Below are 16,740 nucleotides of genomic sequence, written 5' to 3' on the forward strand. Positions count from 1 at the left end.
CATTACCCAGATTTTTTTTCCTTTTTCTCCCCAAAGCCCCCCAGTATATAGTTGTACATTATAGTTGTAGGTCCCCCTGGCTGTAGCTGTGTGGCACGCCACCTCAGCATGGCTTGATGAGTGGTGCCAGGTCCGCACCCAGGATCCAAACCAGCGAAACCCTGGGCTGCTGAAGCAGAGCATGCGAACTTAACCACCTGGCCACAGGGCTGGGCCCCTAGCCAGATTTTAAATGCTCTCACACACATTTAAGTCAGAGCAAGTGGAAAATGACTCACCGTTAGATTTGAATTGTAACTGAAGGTGATACAATTCTTGAGTTTTCTGTTCTAGTGTTTGCCGTAGAAGGTTCTGGTACTCTCTCTCTTTTTGAACTAGGTGTTCCAAAAGTCTGGTTAAAAAAAAAAAAGCCATCGTGTAGAGAGAGCCTAACACCATTCAATTCAACTCAAACATTTGTCGAACATTAGAGGTTGAAAAAACAGCACAATCCCTATGGACAGTCTAGTGAGGGAAGCAACAGTGTTGTTCCTCCCGAGTTTGGCGATCAGGTTGTAGGCTGTACGTGGGCACCTTCCTGGTGGTGCTTCCCCTTGAAAACAGACCAGTCCTCAGGGCATGGGTATATTGTCTCAAAACGGATCACCAACCATAAAGCCAACCTGATGGTGATCAGTGACTCAACCAGAAGGATGCTCTGATAATTTCAGCTTGTTCCTTAAGTCTGATCAAATTGCTGAGACTAGTGGTCAGGCTCTTTCCTCCTCACAGGACTAAGCCAAGGAGTCCTGAAGCCCTGCTCCTGATGGAACAGCTGGGGGAGAGGAAGGATGGCGAGAAAGGTGCACTGCTCTGAAGGTGGGAGGAATATGACTGCGAACATTTACAGAACCCAGGACTGTGCTAAATGCCTCACAGGAATTGAGGCATTTAAACCTTACAGCGCTTTGAGGAAGTAAGCACCATTTTTTCAGTCCTAGTTTTATAGCTGAGATAACTGAGGCACAGAGAAGTTAAGTAATTTGCTTAGAGTCACACAGGCTGGGCTCTTCCCATCAGGGCAGTCTCCTGACTCCCAGTCTTGTCCATGGCCCTCCCCAGGACAAGACACGACTGGGCACAGCCAAGCCTCAAACATCGGAGTCCCCTCGCCTCCGGGTGCCACCTCAGGGTGCACACATGCACGAGGGGAAGGGGCTGGCAGACTGGAGCCTTTTCTAGCATTTTTCTTTGCTCATGTACCTAGTACATGGGATTCCTTTGTTTCTAACTGCATGTTCTTTTTAATTAATTTCAATGATTCACGCTGGTGAACTAGAGAATATGGAACTGAGCTGTATTTACATTACTGAAGTTGAATATCGCAGAACAGGGCAGCAAGTAAGAGAACACAGGCGCTCCGTGGGTAATCTGGTGGCCAGATGGGACGGGGAGAGGTGGACACTTCTGCCCCCAGTGGGACAGCAAAGAAGACTGGTGCTCAATATGCAAATCCTTCTCACCCTCCCTCTGCCTGCCTTCATCAACAAGTCTTTTCACACCAGTGAAGATGATTCTACCCACTCCAACTATGGCACTCGTGTGTGCTCACCCACACCAGAGGACCGACTCAAACTGGCTCCAACTGAGTTCTTCGGAAAGGGCTCTTGGGACTGGCACTGAGCGGGACAGAAGTTACCCCAGTCAGCATCACTCTGGGCGGTAGGTACCATCCTTCTTTGGCTCTGCCCAGCCACAGCTAAGGCATCTCCACACCACAAGGACAGGCGCGCCAGGTAGGAACTGCATGTTTGTCAGCCATTTGCAGCTGGTGCTGGCTGCCATTTAATTACTAGTTCTACTGAGGTTGGAAGATAACAGAATGACTGTCAACAGTGGAGAGGGATAACCTTTGAACCCAGATATAACATTTTATGAATTTGGTGATTACCAACCTTACCAGAAAAACATTTTAAAGAGATGCTAAGTATTACTATCAACTTTCACATTTGTCAGATTTTTAAAACTTGAAAAATTTTGCGACCACTACTGGTTAGTTAAGACTCCAGGTCTTTCTAAAAAGAAATGATTAGATCTGCCTAAGACTAAACTTCACAGATCCCCAGGGGTGTATACAACTTTTCATTCAAAGTACGTCCACCTGGCACCTTATCTCCCTTTGTTAAGTATTAATCTGCATTACCAATGACCATATGGCAGCAAGGCATCATTTGGAACCAGTACCAACTAGTTTACTAAAGCTGTGGGTTATATCTTTTATAAGCCCATTGATAATGGGATTCCCCAGAACAAATGGGAATCATTTTATTCATTTACCAAATATGTTTTGAGCGCCTACTATGGGCCAGGAAGGGAACAAAACAGACCAGCCCTCTTGGGGGACTCTGACGGCAGTGTCAGTGCCTCCTGGCTGGGAAGGCAGTCCACAAATGCCTGCCTGTGATTGTGACAAATCACAAGGAGGTTCAAAGAGGAGAGGGCAAACTTCCTTGGGGTCAGGGTTATGGGATACATGTCCATGGACAAAGTGCTAACGAGCCCCACAGCTCAGCTACTGCAGGGGCAGGCTGCAGACATCCACTGCTCAGCCTGCTGGACCCACACACCATGCCAGGGCCCCCATCTTGGTGAAGAGACGCAGAGAAAGAACTCCGAGATGCTGCTGCCTTTAGTATGGCTGGTTTCTGTGTGGCCTACGGCCAGGCACTATACCTCTCTGACTCCTAATATTAGAGAGAGGGAGGCATTCTTCTAGTCCCCCGGTTGAAGCTGATAGTAGCCCCTTGCCCAGCTCCTTGGTGGTGAAGATGCTTTTCTGAGACCTGAGTGAGGCGCTCAGCAACTAAACCGATTGCTTTGCTGGTCCAGGTCGTTGTCCCACCCCTGCTCACCTGTTGGTCTCCTGCCTGAGCTTGCCCAGCTGGAGGCTCAGATGCTGCTGGTGGAGCTGCTGGGGCTGGGCCTCCTGGACAACCACCGAAGCGGGTCTGCTCCCTCCGTATGCTATCTGCGCCTCGCTTGCGGGCGGGTCTGTTGGGGGATAGTCCTCTTCCACCTCGTCCGTGTCCTTATCCACCCCTTCAGTCTCTGAGGCAGGCTCAAAGTGTGCTCGGAGCTCTGCGACATCACAGAAGAAAGGATCATGGTTCAACAAGGCCAGGGCTTGGTGTAGCTGATGTCCTGTGCCAGCCAACGAGGCTGCTCCAAGGCTGGCCCAGCCAATGCAACGGTCCCTCGGGACTGCTGTCTACAAATGGAGGGACTATTTCCCTCAGCGCTCTATAGTGAAGAGATGATCGCCCCAGTTTACAGATGAGGAAACGGGGTCTTAAAGATGTTAAGGTAGTTAGCCAAAGCCAGTTTTAAAAAGGTACAGCTAGGCTTCCACCCAGGCCTGTGTTCTCTTACTACTGAAAGTTGGCTGCTTGGAGTGGGGAGTAATGAGGTCCTGGGGTGTAACAAGCCTCTCCCGGAAGGAAGCTGAGCCTGGGCCCACGCATTCAGGGGAGCAGGCAGATGGACGGGGAGGGAGCAAAGTAAAGAGGAAGTGGCACTGTCAACGGAAGCGTTGCAAAGCCTCCCTCCATAGGAAGAAATCGCCACAGAAGGAGAATCAACTTGGGTATTAAGCTACTCTAACATTTCAAAAATAGAGTCAACAAAAACCAAAGATTTCTATAGCTGCCACGTGATGATTCTGAGACAGGAGACCGAGCCGTTAAATCATCAACCCACCAGCAGATGTTCCTGAGCACACAAGAGCATGCACTGTAGGATCCCGGCCCTCCGGCTCGGCGCTCTCTGTTGAGATCATGACTTTGGTCTACGGGCAGTCTCCTCGGTTATGCCCAGGGGCGCGCAAAGACAGCTCAAAGAGAACTTAGCATCACAGAATCTTAGCCCCAGAAGGGGTGTGTGACACATTACTTAATTGCAGGGAAGTTTATAGCCAAGGTGGAAAAGAGAAAGCAACCACTGAGTGCAGAGGACGTTTCTGATCTCTTCCATGACCTTGACCAAAAAGAGGGCACTCACCTGGCATGAGAATGGTGACTGCGGCCTGCACCGCTCGACGGATGATGTTGTCCATGGCAAACATCCAGTGGGGCCTAATTAAATGGTTTCTCAAAATTTTATTTACCTACAAATCACAAAAAATACAGATTTCTGGTCCGTTGTACTTTTATGAAATACAAGTTCTTACCAATTCTAATTTGTTTCTACTCTGAGACGAAGTTTTAACCAGGCTGCCCTGGATTCCAACCCAACTTAAGTTTCTTCTGACTGAGTCTTTCTCCAAGCTGCCCTTAAGTCATGCTGGGGTCTAGGGGACGGGTGCAGTGATTGGATCCACCTCACCGGGCCTCTTCATTGTTTATGCCACGAGCATTTATTGAGCACCTATGAAACCTCAGGCTCTGTGTTGGGGGCCAGGAACACAAAGATGAACCAGACATGGTCTTGGGCCTGGAGCGGTTCACTTCTGTTTGGGCAGACACATAAGCTTAAACCTCATGCCTCTTCAGCTAGCAGATATCTCTTGTTCCCAAATCCTATACTTCTGTTCTTTGTGGCCAAATACAGTTGGCCTGTTCACCTCTACTTGCATATTCAGTGTTTAGAAAACTGCTGAAACTCGGGATTCAGTTGTAAACAGGTAAGAAGAGATGGGAACTATGGGAGAAGATGGTAATCGAGCTCCATGGTCTTGACTATGTGCCACTTCAGTGGGCCTCCTACCTTCTGGCATGTTCTATAGGGCCAGATGAAATACTTACAGCATCCTGAAATCCAAACAGTGCCAGGTGAATCTGATTGATGGACGAGCTGTCAAAGTCCAGATCCACCTTTAGTTTTGATATAGTGGATGCCATCACCCTGTGCTCTGGGGAGCGGATGAAGTCCCTCAGGATCCCAATTATTTGCTTGATGTGGCCGACTGAGAGATGCAACTCTTCAGAACCCTGACCACCAAAAAAAAAAAAATCACTTTCATTAAGTGAGAGGAAAGCAAAATTCAAGGAGTATTGTGAGGAAACTGTATTAACCAGATTGTCCATTGATCCATTTGCTGATGGAACTGTGGACTCCCTGGGTGACAAGGGGTCTCTGTCCCCAGAATCCCCTCCATCTTTCCTGTTAGCGGGTTAGACGGCCCCCTCTCCTCCCTGGCCCGCACACACACACCTAAGCCCCTCTAGGAATGGTTCTGCCTCCCTGTAACCCCTTGAAGGCCTGCCTTGAACCGGGCTTTGTCAGAAGGCATGGTTCATAGTGGGGCAGTGGCCTCTTCCTAAAAGGACCTTTCCCCATCCAAAATAAGTTAAAAGTCAAATATTTTCATCCATAGCCTTTTTCCCTAAAGTAGCTGTTTTCCCAGCTTCTGAGGCAACTGTAGTGTGGCCTACAGCTCAGCTCCGGGGCTCGAAATGGGGATAATGAGAGAAGAGGGCAAAGGCTAGGAGCCCCGGGCTTTCTGCTGCCATTTGGCTTGTTTTCCTCCAGGGGGCAGCATCGCCCCATCAGTGCCTGGATTCGCCGCAGTGCTCCGCAAATTGGTTTCAGGGGAGCTTTTTTTCCTTTGTATTTTCTTTTGTTTTGTTGGAGGAGGGAAGGACGTTGGGAAATACTTATGGTGATTATTGGAATTGTGCAAATGTTCCAAGGTAGCAGGAACCTTGGTCCCCGTTTGGACCTGTTCCAGGACCTGGACGCGGGCCGGGGGGCAATTAGCAAGGGTCCTCTGCCTCCCCCCGCCCCGCGTGTACCTGGGCCACACACTCCAGCAGGTTGGAGGCCACCTGGTTCTGCTCCTCCCAGAGGATTCTGTACAGGATGGCGCGGCGCTCGCTGTCCTTGCGCAGCAGGAAGAGACCCGGGTCCCTGTCCTCTGGGGATGAGGCTGCGCTCCGGTCTTCCAAGACCGAGCTCTCATCCGGAACACTGGTGGACAAACACACGGACAATCCCTGTGCGTCCTGGAGTAAAGTCTCCACGCTAGGACACCGTGGGAGAGGGGTTCAGAGGTGAATCCTCTGCAGTCCCCACCTCAAGAAGGTGCAATTGCAGGAGGTGGGCAGATGGAAGAGAGGTGCGGCATTTCTTCTAACCCCCACAGCACCAGTGCTGAGAGAGGGAGGGAAAAGAGGAAGAAGGGAAGAGGGTGGGAGATGGGGAAGGGAGGGAGGGAGCCAGGACAGCGAGTGAACACACTGCGCCCCTCCCTCGGACTGCTGGCTGCCTGGTTGCCCTACTGACCATGCAGAAAGGAAGCAAAAGACCTGCACGGCCAGCTGGTTTTGACCTGGGAGGTATTTTGCTCCCTGGGGACATAAGTGCCCCTCGAAGGCCCACAGTAGGTGAACGAGGTGGGCTGTACCTGAGCAGGTGGCTGAGCTGGTGCTTGGCCGCCCGGCCTTTCTCGAAGAACGTGTCGGACTGGGCGTCGGAGTCGGGAGAGACAGAGCCATGCTCACTGCTGCTGCTGCTGCTGCCCACGGGCTCCCCCAACATGGGCAGGGCCAGGGTAGCACCCCGGGCACCCTCTGTGTGGGGGCAGACAGGCAGGGTAGGTTCAGAGAGGAAGGATGTTGCGGGGGAGGAAGCTGAGGCTTGCCAACCCCTCAGGCCAGGTGACCCGCACAGGGGCTTGCTAAGCCCATGCTGCTCTACGAACACCGAGGGATGGCGGTGAAATGTAGCTTCTGCTTCAGCAGATCTGGGGTGGGCCTGTGACTCTGCATTTCTAACCAGCCCGCACAACATGGTGATGCAACTAGTCACACTCTGGGAGCAAGATGCTAAGCAGCTCTGGCCCGCCTTCGGACCCCACGCACGGCAGGGAAAAGAGAACTAATGGCTTCCTCTTCTGAGGCCACTCTCATGTCCTTGCTGGTTAAGACTTACTGCCCTAGAAAGGGTCCTTTGGTTTCAGTGGCCTGCTGGACAGCCGCCACAGGCTAATTCCTCTGACATGCCCTTTAATCAAGGTCAGGAGCAGCAGAGGGGGACAGGCCAGGCTCCAAAAATGAAGTACCAGGCCCTGCATGTGGGGAAGACACAAAACCCCGGCCAGGGCACCTCTCGCCTCCCTCCTTGGCACAATCCCAAAGGAAAGACTTTAACAAGGAGTGGGAGCATCACAGTCACCCATGAGGCTTCCTGTGCCTCTGTCAGGAAATCAAGGGACAGTCACTGGTTGAGTTTTGACAACCCCCACACTTGCTGCACCAATCCCTGCCACTGGTCACAAAAATGGGTGCCGTGTGGGCACCGGCACTCTATCTGAGCAACAGAGAAGCCCGGGGCCCAGGGCACGGCCCCAGCTCTCCAGGTAGGCCTCACCTGGTGGCTTGAAAGCAATTCGGTTCTTCTTGCCCTTGTGCACCTGCCGTAAGAAACCCTCTTTGAGCAGGTCAGTGGCAGTGACACGTTTGTGGGGGTCAGGCTCAAAACAGGATAAAATGAAGGCTCTGGCTTCAGCTGAAAGGGCTTCTGGAATCTCAGGGTGGATCTTAAACATCCCCACCTGCATTTGAGGGAGAGGCAACAGATGTGACAGTGAGGCCTCAGGCAAATCCAGGTGTGCATGCCTTCACTACAGAGCTCCTACACCTGCCACCCTAGGAGGGGCTGGCGATGGACTGGAACAGCAGCCTCCATGACTCGCACCTGTGTCCACGCCCCTGGCTGGCCTCTTGGGACCTTGCTTTGCCCAACAGATTGTGGGAGAAGTGTTTCAGAGCATATGCCTTAAGAGGCCTCCCACAGGGGCCGGCTCAGTGGCCGACTGGTTAAGTTCGCGGGCTCCGCTGGGGCAGCCCAGGGTTCAGATCCCGGGTGCGGACATGGCACCGCTCGTCAGGCCACGTTGAGGCGGCGTCCCACATCCCACAACTAGAAGGACCTGCAACTAAGATATGCAACTGTGTACAAGGGGGAGTTTGGGGAGATAAAGCAGGAAAAAAAAAAAAAGATTGGCAACAGTTGTTAACCCAGGTGCCAATCTTAAAGAAAAAAAAAAAAGAGGCCTTCCGCTTCTGCTCTAGCACTCTTGGGAGCCCTGAGACCACCATGCAGGGAGGATGCCAAGGATGAAGGGCCACATGGGAGAAGCCCTCCATGAGCATGCTGCCTCAGCCAAGACGCCACTTGGACGCAGTGACACAAGTGAGCCCGGGCAAGACCACCAGAAGAGCCAACGGTCTTCTTCCCACAGAATTGAGAGAAAAGCGCTTGCTTTAAGTCTCTCACGTGTCGGGGTGGTTTGTTATGCAGCAGGATGCTCTGAGGGTGTTGAAAGGCATCTGCGGCCTGTTCGTTGATACACAGGGTCCCCAAAAGACGCTACATACATCTCTCAGTCTCTGTGCAGTCACAGCCCAAATCCCCCACCGCCCAGCTGTAAATGCCATGCAGACCACACCTGGAGGCTGGTCCCTTGTGGCCCATGCCCTCATCCCCGTGGGGTAAAACTGGCTGAGGAAGGGGGCACTGCCCTTTCCCGTGCGGGCTCCTGCTACAATTTCTGCTCCAGCTCATCAGTGTCCTGCTAAAGGCTCTCTGTCCCTGTGACCTATAGGGGAGCAGGAGGTGGGGCTGAGTTGTCACATCTGTGACATGGCAATGCTTCCACAAGTCCTCCTCATCCATCCTGCAGACCGCCTCCTGCCTAACTGTTCCCATGGAGATGGCTCTCTACTCGCCTTCAGAGTCATCATCTTAAAGTCCGCAGTCTTCCCTGTGTCTTTCCCAAGCCCACCTAATAAACCAGGGGTGGAAGCCATCTGTCTTCCAGATCCGCCCCACTCCTAGCTCCTCGGCAACCCTGGGGGCTGGCGTGGCCTTCCTTACCCGCCGAGCAAGATCTGGGTGCTGCAGGGAGCAAACCGCAAGCCTTCCCACTTCGCACCCCGAAGTCCTTTGACCCGGGCTGTGCTTACCATTCCTGATGCTGCTCCTTGTGGGCAGGACGACAGCTTGAGAGCTTTGGATTGAGGGGAGGGAGGGTTGGGGGGTAACTACTCAACAGGCATAAGGTTTCAGTGAAACAAGATGAGTACGTTTGAGAGACCTGCTGTACAACACTGCCTGGAGCCAGCAATACTACACTGTGCACTTAAAAATTTGTTAAGAGGGCAGATCTCGCTAAGCGTCCTTACCACAGTAAAATAAAACTTTAAAATATGAGTTTGGGGGGCTGGCCCCGTGGCCGAGTGGTTAAGTCTGTGCGCTCCGCTGCAGGCGGCCCAGTGTTTCGTTGGTTCGAATCCTGGGCACGGACATGGCACTACTCATCAAACCACGCTGAGGCAGCGTCCCACATGCTACAACTGGAAGGACCCACAACGAAGAATATACAACTATGTACTGGGGGGCTTTGGGGAGAAAAAGGAAAAAATAAAAAAAAATCTTTAATAAAATATGAGTTTGGGATTTTGAGAACACTAAAAGCTGGACAGAATCCAAGCCCCAAGATCTGAAACGCTGGGCACCTTGCAGGTGGCACCCCTCACCTGAGGGTGGGGAGGTAAGGGCACTAGGGGAGCCCGAGACAAAAATTCAGGACAAGAACTCAAAGGGTGGCTTCTCCCCTGGTACCCCGGCACCCTGCAAGTACATTACTTATAAGGGTGCTTTGCTGTTACTCAACTGGTCCCTGTATTAGTTTCCCAGGGCTGCTGTAACAAAGTACCACAAACTGCATGGCTTTAAACACCAGAAATCATATTCTCACAGTTGTGGAGGCAGGAAGCCCAAAATCAAGGTGGCAGCAGGGCCGTGCTCCCTCTGTGAGCCGGAGGGGAGTCTTCCCGTGCCTCTCCCTAGCTTCTCATGGTTGCCGTCAGTCTTTGGCAGTTTGTAGATGCATCGCTCCAATTTCTGCCTGTACATGGCATTCTCCTTGTGTCTCTTCACGTTGTCTGCTCTCTGTGTCTGTCTCTGTGTCCAAATTTCCCCTTTTTATAAGGACACCAGCCATACCGGATTAGGCCCACCCTACCGATCCCATCTTAACTTGATTAGCTCTGTAAAGACCCTATTTCCAAATAACATCCCGTTCTGAGGTACTAGGGGTTAGGACTTCAAGACATCTTTTTTTAGGGGACACAAACCCGTAACAGTCCCTTTGGAGGAAAAACAGTTCCTTTTGTTTCAGACACTGCCCAGAAATTTCTTAAAATTTTTCTGAAGGATTCTAGAGATCCCAGAAATAATTTCTACAGTCTTTGCAAAGAGAACACAGGGGACATTATTTAATAATAGCTTTCTAGTTTGCAATAAAAATGGATTTTACATGCCATCCGCAAAGCTCAATATATTTGCAAAGAATCTGTATAGCTAATTAGCTAACCAGAAACGAAGGAAGGGAGGGGGGAGTCGCTGGGGCCCTGTGGATGAGCTGAGAAAGTCACAGCCTCCAGACAGCTTTCCTGAGCGGTGCAGGAAGCTGGCAGCCGATCAGAAAGTAGAGAGCCATGGCTCTCAGGTGGGCCCTGGTGTTCTTCTCAGCATCAGCTCGTATTGATTCCGAGGCTGTGCCTGAGCTCAGGAAAGATCGTCAGCGGCCCCAGTCGGCCCCATCACGGATAGATGTTGGAGGGCGGGGGAAGGTCGTTGCTGTCCTCCAGGCCTGGTGTTCAGGGTCTTGTTGGGATTGCAGGTGCCAGGAGACACTTGTCGACTTGAGGTCTTGGCTTTGGAGCTGCCTGACAGCTGCTGGGAGGGTGGGAAGCTCTGAGAACCTTCTGCAGAGGCCAAGCTGGAGAGAGCAGCCAAGGCACCCCCAGCACAGAGCACTGAGAGCCCACTCAGCAGGCTGCATGCAGCTCACAGGCAGAAACCCGCACTCATGCCTTTGAGTCCTTTCTGCCGAAGAGGCTGAGCTGGAGGGCCTGACAAAGATGCAGGCAGCAAGGCTGCAGGGCAGACAGCCTGAGAGGCCGCCTGTCTAGCAGAGAAGCAGCAAGAAAGGCCTCTGGAATCATATTCCCTCAGGCTGCTTTGATGCACTGTGACCTCATTGTCCATAAGCAGTGGCCACTTAGCCTTTTGCGACCCCCACTCTCTCCCTTCTTAGCCTTGGGGTGAACAAAAACGCTCCATGGAAGGTCAGTGCTGGTAATGGACTCAGGGCTACAGCCCCTCTTAAACTTTTCCAAGCGTACACGGAGCCCCAGGCCACAGACCTGACCTTGGGACCCCCATGGCTGTCCTGGCATCAGCTTCCCATGAGGTCACGAGCAAGCATATTCCTTCCCAAGGGGGCATGCCCAGCGGTGAGGGTTTTCAGATTGACAAAGGCAATCTTATCTGATATCCAAAGTCCTACCTCTCCAAACCCAGTCAGAGACCTGCCCTCCAAAGACACAGCCCCCCACGGCCTTCGAGCCTTACCTAGGGGAAGGGCAGACACAGATTCAAAATAAAGAGGTTCCCTGTTGAAAATAAGGAAAGAGACAGCTGCTCTTTTCTTAGAGCATTTACTTTAGAAAACATGTAATTATAAGTTCTTTGTCTCTTTGAGATGTATGTAAATCTGTGCAAAAGCGAAATAAGCCTCTAGCCAGGAACTCTTTCTCAAGGACCTGGGGGCCATCTCTTTGAAATGGCATCAAGGAAGCGAGGACCGGCCACTATGTCCCAGTTTCTGCAGGAAGGTAGGGGCCTAAGTTCAGTGGTGCCTCGTTCCAAAACTTCCTCCTGCCTTAAAGCTTTGAGAAGTTTATTTTTCTTTTGGGTAAAGCCAACTGGCCAATGCAAATGGTCGCCCAGGTGAACGGCGGATGAACTATTGTGACCAAAGGTGCTGTCCAGTCCACGCACCTGAGGACTAGTTAGCGTTTCTCTTGAGAACATGGATGGAAAGGGTTGTAGTGCTTGGCTTGATAAAAGGATGAGAGTTCTTTCTGTCTTTGCAACCTCTTAGCAGATTGCCTATGACACATATCACATTCTGATTTAATGCTTATTCGATAATAAAACTATTTTCTTTTTCTTCCACCTTTGTGGAGAGATTTCTGGATTGGGAGGAGATTTTGTTTTTACTTATATTTCCCCAACACCAGCAACCTAAATCACCAAACATGTCTTACTTTGAACATTGCTGCCTGCGGTTCACCGAGCTCATGGAACGGAGGCCTGCTGGTGGCCATCTCAATGATGGTACAGCCCAGGGACCAGATATCAGCTGGGGCACCATATCCGCGAGGTCCTTGATCAATAATCTCAGGCGCCATGTACTGCAGAGTGCCTATTGGAAAAAAATAAAACAAAGATTGTGGGCACCATATTGCTTAAAATCTAAGTGGAACATTAGTAAACAAACGTGAACTTTAATGCTCTCATTAATGACAAGATGGAGCCTGGTTTCACACATAAACGATATGGTTGCATCTTTTCTTTGACCAGAGACATGCAACATGCCTTCCTTTAATGCTTAGTCGTTTTGAGAGAGGATTGCTCAGCCCCTTGAAGGATAAATGGGCCCAATTCAATTCAGTCACCGCATATTAGCATACATCAGATCCAGGGAAACCAGAATGCAAGAAACACAGTGCCTGAGCTTTCGGAGCTGCCTAGTGGAGGAGATGGACATACTGATGATGGTGGTGGCAGCAGCAATGGTAAAACGTAGTAAGGGCTATGTCAGAGGTGTACACAAAGGGCTCCGAGAACATGGATGGAGAAGTGCTTGCTTCTGCCTGGTTCAAGTCAGGGAAAGCTATAGCTGGGTCAATTTGGGTCTCTGGGAAGTAAATTCCAAGACAGGATTAGACATACGAAAGATTATTGGAGGGTGTATGAAGCATAAAGGGGGAGGGAGCTGGATGTGCAGGGAGAGCTGTCAGACTGCAATGCAGGTCTGACACCTGGGAAACAAGGGGAGGAAGGAAGAATTGGGTAGGAAGAGTCTCAGACGGCGGAGCAGCTCTGAGACAGCTTGAGCCAGGCCACTGGGGAGCCCCTGACCCAAAGTTGCCCACTGGAAGAGTCTCACATTGGTTCTAGTACCCCCACCATACTCAGTCACTATATGGGACTGCCAGTGAACTAGACTCCTACCTCCACGGTTGAAGAGGTGGACAAAGGGATGGGAGGACATCCAGACAGGCGAAGAGCTTGAGCAAAAGCCTATAGGTGTGAAGCACAGGGTGAGTTTTGGGAACCACAAGTGATGTTTGACACAGGGCAGGGAATTAAGAATAATTAAGGAAGCAGTGGCCAGGGCGCAGCCCAAACGGCAAACTGTGTGTTCCAGAGGCTCTGGCTTTGGGCTTTCTCCTCTGGGTCACGAACCACCAGAGGTCGCCACAGGGAAGGTGGTGATCAGCTATAGCACTGGGAGGAGAAGAGCTTGTGGAAGGATTCTTGGAGAGCTAGGCAGGGAGGGCTATCAAGGGCTCTGGGAGTAAAATCTTTGGTTTTCTTTGAAACTAAGCCTGAAGAAAGGGGAAATGTGGAAGCAACAACAGCAGGTGCTATGTGCTGGCAAAGAGGTTTATAATAAACAATGAACTCAGAGATGACATCGGCAAGGCATGAGCAGAGAACACTGATGCCCAGAGAAATTCAAGTGCTCGTCTCAAGATCACACAACCAAAGCGAGTTTCCTGAGTCTTGAGCAATGAAACAAAGGGCTCATTGGTTAAAAAATAGTTTCAAGAAGCTACCTACTACATCCTCCTCTTGAAGATCCAATGTCTTATTACCATTTTTCCTTCCTACGAGCATTTGAAAGGCTTTAGGACAGCTTTAACCAATAGAATGTTCTGCAATAATGGAAATGTTCCATTCTGTGCAGTTCAATACGGTAGCCACTAGCCACATATGACTGTTGAGGCCTTGAAATGTGGCTGCTGAGACTGAAGAAATGAATTTTAATTAAAAATCTTTTGAACTTTATTTATTTCTTACTAACTTCATGTTAAATATAAATTGAGTTGGATCAGTAGGCACAACAGATCAGTGGGGCAGAAATGATGGCTTTGGTCTCCTGATCTGAAAGCCTGGTTGGAAAGTGTTCAGTTGGCTGCAGGGTTAGGGAAGATGGAGGCTCACAGCACTTGTTGCTTTGTTAGGAAATCCCAGAGCCCCAGGAAGGGAACTTACAGTGACACAATATCCCCTCCAGGCCCCTACTGCTGTGAATAACAGAAGGAGAGGCCTTGGCAGGGAACGTACCTTCTAACTAATCTATAATTCATTAATTAAGGAAAGATGACACAGTGCTGTTTATTAAGCTATTATCCCTCAGCTCTGCTGTGACACTGGGTCTGGGACTCTGCAAAACCATATTTCTGCTTTGTCTGCTGCTCCCTGTTGCGGGGGGGGAGGGGGGCGCGCGGAGAGTGAGAGAGAGAGCGTGCAAGCAAGCGAGCGCACACCTGGAAGGAAAGAGGAAGGAGAGGTTACTTCTCCTCCCAGTTTGCTCACTGTTGCTCTGAGCAAGCTTCACTTTGGACCCTTGGTTGGTCCAGTAGCAGAGGTCAGCTCCAGTTCCTCGTTTTTTTGTCCACCCCCCCATACTTCTAGAACCCGCTTCATCTTGCCCACCCAGAGTTACCTGCCCCAGCCCAGTGGCACGGCATCCCCTCCCGAAAGGTTCAAATCCCACCCTTCCCTGTGCTGCCCCAGCCCCAGGGATGTAGGCTGCTTGCTGATAACTCAGTCCCAGGAACCAGTTCTTTCTAGTAAATTCTCTCTGTAAAAATAACTGGGGTGATTTCAATTTTCCTGCCTGGATCCGTTGAACACCGTCACTAAAAGCTCATTCTTAAAAGAACAAGGGGATAAACTGTTGCAAAGTTATGCAACAGTAGAAAACAGTACTAAACCAAACTGCAATGGCTTAATGACCCTGGTCGAATAACTGTCCACCTTAGTACAACTGTTCACAACTGGAGGATAAGTCTGCCTAAGGCTCGGCTTGGAGATTTTCTTTATAAGGAACCATAGTGAACACCCCCCTATCTAAAGGGAGGGACTCAGTGACATCTATATTAGTTATTTATTGCTATGTAAGAAATTACCGCAAACGTTAGCAGCTTAAAACAACAGTTATGATCTCACCCAGTTGCTAAGGGTCAGAATCCAGGAACAGCTGGGCTGGGTGGATCTGGCCCAGAGTCTCTCATCAGGCTGCAGCTGAGGTGTCGACTGGAGCTGCAGTCATCTGAAAGCTAGGCTGGGGCTGGAGGACCCACTACCAAGCTCATGTGGGCATTAGGAAGAGGTTTCAGTTTCTCACCATGTAGGATCCTCCATGGCTTCTCCCAGAGCAAACAATCCAAAGAAAGTGAGCAAGAGGGAGGCCACACTGCCTTTTCTGAGCTAGCCTCCATGTCGCACACCACCACTCTGCCTTAATCTATTCATTAGAAGTGAGTCACTAAGTCCAGCCAGCATTCAAGGGGAGGGGATTACAGGAGGCTGTGAATACCAGGAAGTGGGGATCACTGGGGGCCATCTCGGAGGCTGTTGGCCACATATGACTTCCAATTAGCACTCAATGGCTTACAAAGTGTCTCCATGTAGTGTGTCCATCTGACTCTAACAACTCTGTAAGGGCGGGCAGAGGAGGCACTATCTACCATTATTCCCATTGCACACATGAGGAAACTGAGGCTCAGAGAAGCTGGGCATTTGCTCAAGCTAGAACCCAGGTCTTCTGTCTCCAAATTTGGAGCTACACACCAAGGCATCGCTGATCTATGTAATGAATCCAGGAGAAGCACAATTGAAGAAAAAGCTGCCTGAATGAGAGCAGCTGATGCAAGGCTTTCCAAAGCCATAATGTGACTTGTTTCCATATGACTGGAAGGCGTAGAGCAATAATGGAAAACCGGGTGCTCCATTTTATTTACGACCGTATTCGGAGGAAACCATCCACTTACAGGGAACAGCCAACAGAGGAGATGGATCCACGCAATTATTTCAAATAGTCAAGGGACTGTCCCAGGTGGTGTGCATGTTGTGGGTGTGCATCAGCTGTACCAAAGGCTGGCTTCTGTCAAGAAAACCAAGTGAAGATGCCATGGGGAGGGGGCATCTGAATAATGCAGAAATCCTGGAAAGTTTGCTTGCCTTAAATCTAGCTCTCTTAAGGGTTCCATATCCTCCCTAAACTGCATTTCCTCCACGGTGTGCCCATCACACTGGTCACTTGATCAGCCAGCCAGCCACAGCTCTAGGTACCTCCACTGGTGCAGAGTGCAGATAAGGTGACCAGGAGACCCGCAGGCACTGCCTCAGCCTCCCTGGGACATGAAATCCACTGGGGGCTCCTGGACAATTGCCCAAGCAGGATTTTCAAATTACCAGCAAAGAAAACCCACAGCAGAGGACAATAATTTAGAAGTTTTGACTGAGGTCCCAAGATATGATCCAGATACCAAGGCAAGGGGTGAGAGCGGACCCACAGGTGCACACTCCTAAGGGGGGCTCAGACAACTGGGTGCACAACTTGTAGGGGCCTCCCACCCAGATCAAGGGGTTAAAGGGTTGAGAGAGTAGAGACAGGGGGTGGGGCTAGAAAGCGATGTCTTTAGAGAGAGCTGCGCTGAGGGGTCTACCCTCCCTCAGCACAATCACACTTGAAAGGAGGCCACACATGTCAGCATCTTCCATGGGCCCCTCGAGATCGCATTAGAGCCCAAAGTTTCAAAATTTCATATTGACAAAGCTGAGAAAAAGAGAAGTAAGGTGCGGTCTTCTACGCCTCTGGGGGCCACCCCAGTT

At 50.7% G+C, this 16,740-nt stretch overlaps 1 protein-coding gene across 1 annotated transcript in view; it reads right to left on the minus strand.

Annotated features, from left to right (window-relative positions):
• The window catches only part of MAP3K15 (mitogen-activated protein kinase kinase kinase 15), a 124,151-nt gene that overhangs the window by 1,744 nt on the left and 105,667 nt on the right, over positions 1–16,740 (minus strand). Inside the window, exons 19-26 of the mRNA XM_023634219.2 lie at positions 12,096–12,253; positions 7,345–7,528; positions 6,380–6,545; positions 5,769–5,943; positions 4,779–4,964; positions 4,036–4,141; positions 2,892–3,117; positions 279–391 (exon numbers count right to left, since the gene is read on the minus strand). Of these exons, the coding sequence (XP_023489987.1) occupies positions 279–391; positions 2,892–3,117; positions 4,036–4,141; positions 4,779–4,964; positions 5,769–5,943; positions 6,380–6,545; positions 7,345–7,528; positions 12,096–12,253 (1,314 nt within the window). The remainder of the gene's footprint in view (positions 1–278; positions 392–2,891; positions 3,118–4,035; positions 4,142–4,778; positions 4,965–5,768; positions 5,944–6,379; positions 6,546–7,344; positions 7,529–12,095; positions 12,254–16,740) is intronic.

The sequence above is a fragment of the Equus caballus genome, chromosome X (assembly GCF_041296265.1).
Source record: "Equus caballus isolate H_3958 breed thoroughbred chromosome X, TB-T2T, whole genome shotgun sequence".
Taxonomy (NCBI): Eukaryota; Metazoa; Chordata; class Mammalia; order Perissodactyla; family Equidae; genus Equus; species Equus caballus.